Source organism: Enhydra lutris, unplaced genomic scaffold, assembly GCF_002288905.1.
Source record: "Enhydra lutris kenyoni isolate GAN:26980312 unplaced genomic scaffold, ASM228890v2 scaffoldscaffold44, whole genome shotgun sequence".
Taxonomy (NCBI): Eukaryota; Metazoa; Chordata; class Mammalia; order Carnivora; family Mustelidae; genus Enhydra; species Enhydra lutris.
Window position 1 is genome coordinate 13,185,062 of NW_019154128.1, and position 12,034 is coordinate 13,197,095.

A 12,034-nucleotide genomic window follows, 5' to 3' on the forward strand; every position below is an offset into this window, starting at 1 on the left:
ATGGGTAAAATCTTAAAAAAAAAAAAACCTCAAAAAACCAAAAACAAATACAACTGTGGTTGCTGTTAAGTATGGTATCTTAATATTTTCTTCATAACACACTATAAAACCTGTCTGGTCTTGTTTTAAAAGATTAAATTATAATCGCAGTTGTGTTTGTAAAATGACTATTCGTTACACAGCGTTAGGAAACATGTTATCTGTGGATGAGAAAAATCCTATGAAGAGAGTGGATGGTACCCCGAGCAGTGTGAAACTTCATCTTACCATGGAGTTGTACTCTAAGAGGCTTAAGCCATCCTCATGGATCGCCAGCCACGTGAAAGTGCTCCCGAGTGCTGATGGAGTTACAGGCTGTGGAGAGGAGCAAATACACCGTATCATCAATTCTAAGCAAAATCACAGAAAACATTTTTCCGTCAAAATGCAATGCAACATTTACAACAACAATTTCATATTAAAAATCTCTTGGGGGTGGGGAGAAAAAAGAAGGAAATAAAACTTGGGGTGAAACAATCTCTCCTGGGGTGGAGGCAGTATCATGTAATGGAAAGAGCGGTGAAACTGTTATCAGGAGATGTGGGTCAGAGGTCCAGATCTGCCATTTATTAGCTGTGCATTTGGACAAGCTACCCGAGGCTCAATGTTCTCATCTTTAGCATGGGGACAACAATGTTTAATCTTATGTTTCTTTTACTTTAAGAGGCTAATAGTTGATAAGCTAGTAGGGTTTCTATGGTGACCAAAATCCTAATGAAACAAAAAACGCCGATGTGTTTTCTAAGGTGTGTGTAGTGCTTTACATTGGTGAAGGGTTAGGATTACAAATCCACACTTTTTTGAAAGTTTATTAAATCTGATATTCAATGACTGATAACAATAGAATAAAAAGAAAATATGAAACTGTGTGATGAATGGTAAATTTCCACTAAATTTCTTATGGTAAAAAAGCAATGAAATTATATTAATAAAGAGGATCTCATCATGAACCTCCAATTAAAACCCATGAATGTTTTCGAGCATTTTACAATGACTGCTTAACAATAACTGAATTGAACAAGAACTGAAATTCTAACAAAAACTTAACTACTTCTCTTAAACCTTATAAAAGAAGTTGAGCACCTGGGCACCTGAGCACCCAGGGGCACCTGGGCAGCTCGGTCAGTTAAGTGTCTGCCTTTGGGTCAGGTCCTGATCTCAGGGTCCTGGGATTGGCCCGCACTGAGCTCCCTGTTCAGCGGAGAGTCTGCGTCTCCCTCTGCCTCTATGCCTCACCCCCTGATGATGGATGGTGCTGAGGGTAGCATAAGAATGTGAATGTACTTAATGGCATAGAAATGTACACTTAAAAATGGTGAAAATGGTATATTTGATGTTATATATATTTATCTCCCCTCAAAGGGATGTCATTAAGCAAGGAGGTGTCTTCATAGCAAAAAGGAAGAAAAGTTAGCAAAGACAAGATGCTGCTCATATAACATGCAAATGCTACATATTATTTAGTAATATTTCTGTGCTAAAAGTACTGAACATATGATCAAAGATGGATATTTCACATTTCTTCCAATGCTGAAATCAGAATTAAAATTCATTGCAAAATGCTGCTCTACAGTTCAAATCCAGTTCTTATATTTTTTAGAAGACCTATGTTCAATTCCTTGTCAATATATTAATTTTAGAGACATTTAAGCATGCTGATGTTAATGCCCACTTACTTAGTATACAGCTTCCACGGCCAGAAGCAAATCATTTCTTACCTTTCAATGGTACAGTCACTCATGGAAGCTGAGTACAATAGCCTAGAGTTTACGCTTGCAGTCCAAACAATCATGCGTAGATGACGAGACTGAGGTCCAAGGAGGCTAACTCACGTGCCCAAAGTGGCACAGTGATTCAGCAAACATTTATTCAGTGATACTTATATGCGAAGCCTAACGGTGAGCATGAGAGGAGGATTTCAGGGTCAGTGAGACCTGTGTACCACCTATTAGTGAGGACCACTCAAAACGTGTGTCCCTTATTAGTGAGGACAGACCAAGCATGCACACAGATCAAACACAAGACCACAAGCATTTCAGGAGCCTGAGAGAGTATAAAATGACATGGTTCAGTAGGAAGAAGCAGAATTCAAAAGTACAGTTCTTTCTGGGGTCCTGGGCTGCCCTTCTTCCCCACTGCCGGCAGGATCCACCTCTCCTTCCTCAGTGTCCCTACAGCACTCCGTCCCTGTCCCTTTTAACCCTGTTCACCCATAGTGCTTGTTTTCCAACCTGTTGCAACACGGGACTGTGAGTTCCTAGAAGTTTGGGTATAACCCATCTGAAATCATGGGCCTCTGGATCACTAGGTACATAATGTTTGGCAAACAGAAGTCACTAAATACTAAATACTTAAGCAAATGAGTGACAGAGTGAAGGACAAGTAGGTGAGAGGCTGCCTGGCTGAAGAGAAGAAAGGTGGTTGCCTTCAGTGTCCTGGTGAGCCTATGGAGTGTGAATGACTTACGTGAGAGGCTGGGGAAGGGGGGCGGGGCAGGGAAGGTAGTCGGGCAGAGGGCACAGATGGAGAAGCTGCTGACTCCCCTGCCCTTCTTAGGGTCCCTTCATTGTTTTCTTTCCATTGTTGGGAATTTCCTTACTCCCTTTTTGGAAGCCAAATCTACTACATTTGGGGGGGACTGTGGTCACCGTTTGGCTTCACTGAATTGAAGAGAGTCAACTACACATGAGGAGGTTTTCATTCAGCGTCTCCCTCCCGTCCTTTCTTACTTTTGCAAGAAACAACTTGGCCCCAAAGAATGGCCACTTCCTGGCTACTGTCAAATAAATGCGCACACAGTCAGCAACGCTGTGTCCCCGGAGAGCCATCCATCTGGTTGACAGTCGCTGGCAGAGCTGCCTAAGAAGAGAACAAAAACGAAAAGACCAAAGCAAAAACATCAGCAGTGTATTGGCCTCCCAGGGCAAGGCTCTGCTTGAGCCAATCACAGGCATGACCGGGATATCCAGGTGTCACCCAGGAGGAGCGGTTATTTTGTGGTTCCCATCTTGCCACTGTCCACCCCTTGTCCTTTCAACCGAATTCTCATACTATTAGGGCTCTCGGCATGACCTAGGTTCCCCCCTTCCCCGCCCCGAGTCAGGCAAAGTTAAAAATTTTCTGCTACACTAACATCAAACCTTAGAGTTAATTAGACTACAAAGGTAACTTCTCATGGGAATAACTTTCATTTTATTTTATTTTTATTTTTTTATATTTAACATTTTATTCATTTATTTGACAGAGAGAGATCACAAATAGGCAGAGAGGCAGGCAGAGAGAGAGGAGGAAGCAGGCTCTCCACGGAGGAGAGAGCCCGATGTGGGGCTCGATCCCAGGACTCTGGGATCATGACCTGAGCCGAAGGCAGAGGCTTTAACCTACTGAGCCACCCAGGCGCCCCAATAACTTTCATTTTAAAAGAAAAGTACAAGACATTGAGACCAAAGAATGGATCCTCAACGGTGGAATTTTACTCTACATAAACCAAGACTAATCTTAAATGTTTCCATTTTGGAAAACTCACGGTGAATTGGATTTGCCTCTATTTCTCAGTTGAATCAGCTTTTCTTTATATATTCTCTAAAAGCAAAATTCTAAACCAGTTGAATTTGATTAAAAATTTATATTAAAAAAATGGAATGCCCTAAGAGATAAAATGTTTTGGTACACTTCATAAAATTATAAACACAGTACTGGCCATTTCCCCCCTTTTATTAGAAGGATTAATTTGGGCAAGAATGAATGAGATCAAATGAAAAGGAGATCTTCTAAATTAAGGTAAAAACTTTTTCCTTAAAAAAACTTTAAATATAGATTCTCAAGTTTCTAGGCCCATCTTAAATGAAAAGATCTATAACCTCTTGGGATTCAACAGCATTAAAAAATCTTAAGAAAACTGTCATGTAAAAGAATTTTCATCTTTAAAATTTGAACAGAAGAATATCCCCAAAAGCCCAGCATAAAGAGTCACGAGTAGTTCCTTACCTTAACTGCTCTTCAGAAGAGCCGTCTCTATATCTTTTAGGATAAAATTTTTCTATGACTTGTTTTAGAGTTTGATTTGTTTTGCACTGATTAGTAACATGCCCTGCTGGAGTTGAAAAGGGCCTTTCAAAATCTCCGATCTCCACCTAATTGGAAATCCAAAGAGAAAATACAGGCTATTGAAGAGTTTTTTAAAAATCAGGTTTATTCTTCTAAACATTCTTTATAATATAATATAATATATAAATCTATTTGTCATGACTGAGTGATTATGGAATTTATAATCATACATAAGTATAATTGATAAGATCTAAATGGCATTTGAATTCTAATTTTGAAAAAAAATCTGTAATTCAAACATTTTCACTCCATTTCTATGCAAACCACTCTTCTTTTTTTTTTTTTAAAGATTTTATTTATTTATTTGACAGAGAGAAATCACAAGTAGGCAGAGAGGCAGGCAGAGAGAGAGGAGGAAGCAGGCTCCCTGCTGAGCAGAAAGCCCGATGTGGGGCTTGAACCCAGGACCTGGGATCATGACCTGAGTCGAAAGCAGCGGCTCAACCCACTGAGCCACCCAGGCGCCCCTATGCAAACCACTCTTAGTTAATGCTGTAATCTAGTAGCATTTCCTAATGGCCACTAATATTATTACCCATAATGGCAGAGGGCAATTTTTCATTTTTAAGGTACTATTTTAAAATCGCTCATAACAAAATGGAGGCTAAAAATGGAGGCTAAAAAAGGCAAAATGGAGGCTAAAAATAAAAGACAAAAAATAGTTTAAAGCTATGAGAAATCTCAAAAAGTATTATTTACACTTCCTAAGGGTCTCTATTGAATATAATGGAGTAAGAACTATATTCTCATTACTTTCCTCCTAGATTTCCTGCGTAAATCATTCTGTATCCATCTCCTTATTCTCTTATTCTGGGAATAGAGCCCTCTATTCCTTTCTCCCGGAATGAAAGAATGTTCAATCATTACCTCTATTAGTGAGGCCAAACAGATGCCATTCTCTACCTACCCATCCATCTCTCCATCCACTCATCCACCCACTCATTCATCCAAACCTATGATGAGTCTCCATTACGTGTCAGGCGTTCTAGTAGGTGAGGTGAGATTAAAAAAAAAACAACAACAAAAACAGCTGAGCACAGTTTCTACCCTCATGGAGTTTGTGGTCTAGTAGAGGAGACTGAACTTGTTTATACTTCTAATGACTTGTGTCACGTGCCTTACATAGGGTACCAAAGAGGGCTCCAGGAGGGAGATGGAATGGGGCATTCAGATGACTATCCTACTGAACATTCAGACCCTTGTGCGCAGCACTCCCCAACAAGCAGATGGAGGGATCCTTCCAGACTTGGCGGGGTCTCCATCTTAAGAGAGCCCTCTGCCTCCAGGTAAGCTGTTAGCACAACCAGCCTCTGAGACTCTGACCCCTGTGGCTTCTCTTTTCTAGCTCTTAGTCTGACCCACTGCGGTCTAAATTCCTCATCTGAGCCTTGTCCTTATAGTGTATTCTAGCTATCTAGGTCTCTGACCCAGTTTCTTACTTGTTGGTTTCTTGGCTTGGCCCTGCTGTTTAGCTCTCATCCCCATTTCTTTCCTCCTTCCCCAATTTCCTCACACCAAATACAAGCTGTCCATCTGCTGTTTAAACATACTAAAATCCTTCCCCCAGAGCAAGATTTTTACTGTCCTCACCGACCACCAGGTCATACTCAGTATAGCTACCTATGAAACCTAAAAGCAAAATGTCACCCCCAGGGAGATGGCAGTTGGACAAACAATCGTTACAAAAATTGGCCATTCAAGGCAACGTTTCCTCTTAAGGAACCCTATAGTGGACTTTCCAAGTTCAGCGTCCCCTCTCTGGCACCTGGCATACTGTGTGGCTTAGAATGAGTACATACGTGTTTGCAGAATAACGGAAAAGCAGCTCAGGGGATTCCCAATATGACTCACATCAACATTACGCCCTACCAGACACTATGTACAATGATTCACGGTTAGCTCCAAAAATTTCCCAAGATGGAGAATATTGACAAGGACCTACAGATATTCAAATCTACAACAGGAATAACTTTTCTTCTACAGATCTCAGATGAGTACATTTCATTTGTCTTCACAAAGACTACTCTGAGGAAAAGGGAAAGAGGTATTACCTAAATTTCCTTTCATGGATGGAGAAATTATACTTTTTAGTTAGTAACATATTCAGAATTTTCTAGGTATACATATAGTCTTACTTCTCTACTCCTTCCTCTAATTCATCTAAAACATGTTAGAAGTCTATGTCTCCAAAGTATATTGTAATTTTTCTTGGAGAAACTTCCTGACAAAATTAAAAGTTGAAATAAGAAGACTAACTTAAATTTTAGCAAAAATGAGAGTGATTTTAACAGAGACTCTGTGATTTTAGAGGACTAGGGACTAGAATGACAAGTGATAAGAAATTATACCTAATCCTAACACCAAGAAAATATATGGCCTATTTTTCTTTTCCTTAGCTTTTCATGACTTGCAAAAAAAGGAGAACCCTTAGTGTAGCACAGATGCTTTAAATTTTGGATGAACATAAACTTGTTACAAAAGTGAACTAAACAATCAACTATTCATTCATCCAATGGAGAATGGATTACGTGTAAGGCACTGTGCTAGGTACAAAGATGAACAGGGACAGCCCTTTCCCTCAGGGAGTCCACAGTCAGTGGTACAAAGCCAAAACAAATCAATACTAATAAGCCAGTGAGGTAAAGACAGTACTGTGCAAGACAGGACAAAACCCCCAAGACTTCAGGAAGGTTTCCTGGAATAAGTGACACCCAAGATGAGAATGAAAGGTTACACTGAAATTAACAAGTGAACGAATGGGGATAGAGATGTTCCAGGGCGGAGCACACAAACAGGTAAACATAAGAGGTAAGAAAAAGTGAGCCGAATGCAAGTCAGGGATTGTGCAGGGAACCACAGTTTATTCTTTGTTGAAGCATAAATTTCAAGGCAGGGAATATTAACAGATGATGCGGGAGAGGGAGGCAGAGTCTAGAGATGGATGTCCTTCTGTGTAAATGAGGGAATGAGAGAGCTAGCTAGATTCATGTGTTTGCTAGGTCTCCACCCCAGTTCCTAGTGCTGCCACACAAAGCACCATGGCACAGCTTCCAGGCCCAGGCCTTAAGAAAATGGCAGCCTCCAGGGCACCTGGGTGGCTCAGTGGGTTAGCCTCTGCCTTTAGCTCAAGTTATGATCTCAGGGTTCTGGGATCAAGCCCCACATTGGGCTCTCTGCTGAGCGGAGAGCCTGCTTCCCCCCCTCCCCACTCCCACCTTCTGCTCTGCCTGCTTGTGATCTCTCTCTCTCTCTGTCAAATAAATAAATAAAATCTTAAAAAAAAAAAAAAAAGAAGAGAAAAGAAAAGAAAAAAGAAAATGGCAGCCTCCATTCCTTGTCTCTCTTTTGGGACGTTGCTCTGCCACCCAACTACCATTCTGTGAGGAAGCACACACAGCCCCATGAAGAAGCCATGTGTAGGTGTTGTTGCCGACAGCCCCAGGAGAAGTCCCAGCTAATAGCTGGCATCAGACACCCGTTGTGTATGTGGACGAGTCTTCATTCACATGGGTGGACTCCAGCCTGCAGCCACAGAGTCGCAGCTGGCCTTCGAGTGAGGCCAGCTGGTGGCATATGCAGCACAGACAAGCTGTCCTTACTCATTTCTGCCCAAACCAGTATTTTAAGTGACAGAGTCTTAGAGTCATTGCTTATGCGGCAATAGATAACTGAAATGATTTCTCTAGCATCTGGTGGAGGACAAATCTATAGGGGACCAGGCCAGAGAAAGGATCACGAGTCAGAAGTCTGCCACAGGAGGGCTGGTAGAACATGATGGTGGTCCAAACCACAGCGATGGTGGCCAGTGTGCAGATGAGTGAAGAGGAGCGTCTATCTAAAACTTAAAATGGGGAGTGGGGGACACTGTGCCCTGTCAGACCAGGTGAAAAGGAGGGCAGTCAGAGAGGATTCTTGGACTCGAAGCTTGCATGGGGGGCTGTGCAGAGACAGTAGCACAGTGAAGACAGAGAATGTGAAGGAAAGGAGAGAAGACAATTAGTTCAGTTTTTGCTATGTTAAATTTAAGGAGCCCATGAAAGAAGTGAACTGGAGAGAAAGGATTTGGGTCTCAATGACAGCTGGTAGATAAAGAGATGTCCTGGGATGGTGTGCAAAGTGCAAGGACCGAAAACCTTGGGGAATCTAAGCCTTTGTCTCAATGATGTATCATAAAGTTGGCTTAACATTTTTCTTTAATTAACCTCTGCATAGACTCAGGTGCGGTGGAGACTGTCAGTTGCCTCTAATGACTATTCTCTCCTTTCTGAGTAATAAAAAGCTTGACTTTAAGACTGGTTCTTTTTCACGAAAATAGACTCAAAATGGATGAAGGATCTCAATGTGAGAAAGGAATCCATCAAAATCCTTGAGGAGAACACAGGCAGCAACCTCTTCGACCTCAGCCGCAGCAACATCTTCCTAGGAACATCGCCAAAGGCAAGGGAAGCAAGGGCAAAAATGAAGTATTGGGATTTCATCAAGATCAAAAGCTTTTGCACAGCAAAGGAAACAGTTAACAAAACCAAAAGACAACTGACAGAATGGGAGAAGATATTTGCAAATGACATATCGGATAAAGGGCTAGTGTCCAAAATCTATAAAGAACTTAGCAAACGCAACACCCAAAGAACAAATAATCCAATCAAGAAATGGGCAGAGGACATGAACAGACATTTCTGCAAAGAAGACATCCAGATGGCCAACAGACACATGAAAAAGTGCTCCATATCACTCGGCATCAGGGAAATACAAATCAAAAACCACAATGAGATATCACCTCACACCAGTCAGAATGGCTAAAATTAACAAGTCAGGAAATGACAGATGCTGGTGAGGATGCGGAGAAAGGAGAACCCTCCTACACTGTTGGTGGGAATGCAAGTTGGTGCAACCACTCTGGAAAACAGCATGGAGGTTCCTCAAAATGTTGAAAATAGAACTACCCTATGACCCAGCAATCGCACTGCTGGGTATTTACCTTAAAGATACAAACGTAGTGATCCGAAGGGGCACGTGCACCCGAATGTTTATAGCAGCAATGTCTACAATAGCCAAACTATGGAAAGAACCTAGATGTCCATCAACAGACGAATGGATAAAGAAGATGTGGTATATGTACACAATGGAATACTATGCAGCCATCAAAAGAAATGAAATCTTGCCATTTGCGACGACGTGGATGGAACTAGAGGGTATCATGCTTAGCGAAATAAGTCAATCGGAGAAAGACAACTATCATATGATCTCCCTGATATGAGGGAGAGGAGATGCAACATGGTGGGTTAAGGGGGTAGGAGAAGAGTAAATGAAACAAGATGGGATTGAGAGGGAGACAAACCATAAGTGACTCTTAATCTCACAAAACAAACTGAGGGTTGATGGGGGGAGGAGGGTTGGGGGGGGTGGGATTATGGACATTGGGGAGGGTATGTGCTATGGTGAGTGCTGTGAAGTGTGTAAACCTGGTGATTCACAGACCTGTACCCCTGGGGATAAAAATATATGTTTATAAAAAATAAAATTAAAAAAAAAAAAAGAAACTAGGTTCCATGAGGAATACTGTCTCAGTATTCAGCAATTCTGAGTCAAACTGCAATTACAATGCCCGTAAGTTTTAAAGTGTCTATCATAGCCAGGTGAATTTAAAAAATTATAAGATATATTGTTTTGCTACATTTAAATCAATGTAGAAATTAGTATCTTACCTTAACTAAATATGACTCTATATAACACGGAACTTACCTGAGCTAAAAGAGCCGCCATTTCTAATGCCAGGTCCTTGTTCAGAGGAAAAAGTCCATTTATTATTTGATCATTTGTCTGATACATTAACAGCAACTTTTCTCTATCAGTCTCTCCACGAGCTTGCACTGAGAAATACAGTCTAAAAAAAGCAAAAATTTTTCATTAAATGGTATTCTTACAAAGGAAGAAAGTCAAGATGAATCCAGAGGACTGATAAGGGGTTATTCTAACGTAGTTCCCCAAGTGATACAAACTTAGACCATTACTATTTGTCAGTAATCTCTGTGTCTGTTTCATGCAACATTTTCGCAGAGGAAAAGCTGTTTTGAGGTTGAGGAATGTTTCTATACTATTTTTTTTATGCCCTAAAACACCAAATCATTAGATTCTCCTTGTTGCCATACTTTAATATCGGCAGGACAACTGAGTGGCAGAAAAAGAGAGATTTAGATCCAGGATGTGCTAGGTGTAAGCTCAATTGGCTCTAAGTGGATTTTCAGCCCTTTTTCACCCTATGTGCCTGCAGGAGAGGGCACAATAGCATCAGTTATAACATCTTTTGCACTAATTATTTCCATTGGCAGGGACTGAAAGGGCAGCAGGTCAGAATCTCAGGGAAGCATGGTAAGTGTACTCTGAAAAGCCCTTCCTTCTCAAGATTCTGATAATTCTTCTCACCCACCACATTTCGGAATCACTGGCCAGGCAGTCATTCAGCGTGGTCTCTGGAAAAAACAAATCCTAAGCCCTCCTCATCTGTGACTCCGTGATGACAAATTGTTAACTCATAGAAGACAATGGCTGGCAACAGAAACAGATTCTAAATTCAATGCGATCAGCAAAGTGATATAAAACCAAGAGAATAAGGATTTTAAGATGAAAGCCCTGTTTGGCATAGTTTATATCTCCCCTTGAAGTTAAGAACTATGTCTTACATCAGCCCCAGCAACTTCTTTCAAGACACGTCTCCAAAGGCAAAGGAAACAAAAGTGAAAATGAACTTTTGGAACTTCAAGCTAAAAAGCTTCTGCACAGCAAAGGAAACAGTCAACAAAACAAAGAGGCAACCTACGGAATGGAAAAAGTATTTGCAAATGACACTACAGACAAAGGGCTGATATCCAAGATCTATAAAGAATTCCTCAAACTCAATACCCCAAAAACAGATGATCATATCAAAAAATGGGCAGAAGACATGAACAGAATTTCTGAAAAGAAGACAAACAAATGGCTAACAGACACACAAAAAAATGTTCATCATCATTACCCATCAGGGAAATTCAAGTCAAAACCATATTGAGATACCACCTTACACCAGTTAGAATGGCCAAAATTAACAGGACAGGATAGGAAACAACAAGTGTTGGAGAGGATGGGGAGAAAGGGGAACCCTCTTACGCTGTTGGTGGGAATGCAAGTTGGTGCAGCTACTTTGGAAAAACGGTGTGGAGATTCCTCAAAAAATTAAAAATAGAGCTACCGTATGACCCTGCAATTGCATTACTGGGTATTTACCCCAAAGATACAGAGGTAGTGAAAAGAAGGGTCATCTGTAGCCCAATGTTCATAGCAGCAATGGCCACAATCGCCAAACTGTGGAAAGAGCCAAGATGCCCTTCAAGAGATGAATGGATAAAGAAAATATAGTATAAATATATAATGGAATATTATGCAGCCATCAGAAAGGATGAATACCCAAGTTTTGTATCAACATGGATGGGACTGGAGTCAAGCAGAGAAAGTCAATTATCATATGGTTTCACTTACTTGTGGAGCATAAGGAATGGCATGGAGGACATTAGGAGAAGGAAAGGAAAAGTGAATTGGGGTAAATCAGAGGGGGAGATGAAGCATGAGAGACTGTGAACTCCAAGAAACAAACTGAGGGTTTTGGAGGGGAAGGGGTGAGAGGATGGGTGAGCCTAATGGTGGGTATTAAGGAGGGCACGTATTGCATGGAGCACTGGGTGGGGTGCATAAACAATGAATCTTGGAACACTGAAAAAAATAAAATTAAGATGTTAAAAAAAAGTCACACACACACACACACACACACACACACACACACACACACACACGAACTATCTTATCCATCACTGTAGTCCACTCGGGTTTCACTAAGTTCTTTTTTTTTTTTTTTTTT

At 41.0% G+C, this 12,034-nt stretch overlaps 1 protein-coding gene across 1 annotated transcript in view; it reads right to left on the reverse strand.

Moving 5' to 3' along the window:
- LOC111155886 (pleckstrin homology, MyTH4 and FERM domain containing H2) overlaps nt 1-12,034 on the reverse strand; it is a 113,906-nt gene that overhangs the window by 5,341 nt on the left and 96,531 nt on the right. The window contains exons 25-28 of the mRNA XM_022516342.1: nt 9,889-10,030; nt 4,027-4,172; nt 2,769-2,898; nt 268-354 (exon numbers count right to left, since the gene is read on the reverse strand). Coding sequence (XP_022372050.1) covers nt 268-354; nt 2,769-2,898; nt 4,027-4,172; nt 9,889-10,030 — 505 coding nt within the window. The remainder of the gene's footprint in view (nt 1-267; nt 355-2,768; nt 2,899-4,026; nt 4,173-9,888; nt 10,031-12,034) is intronic.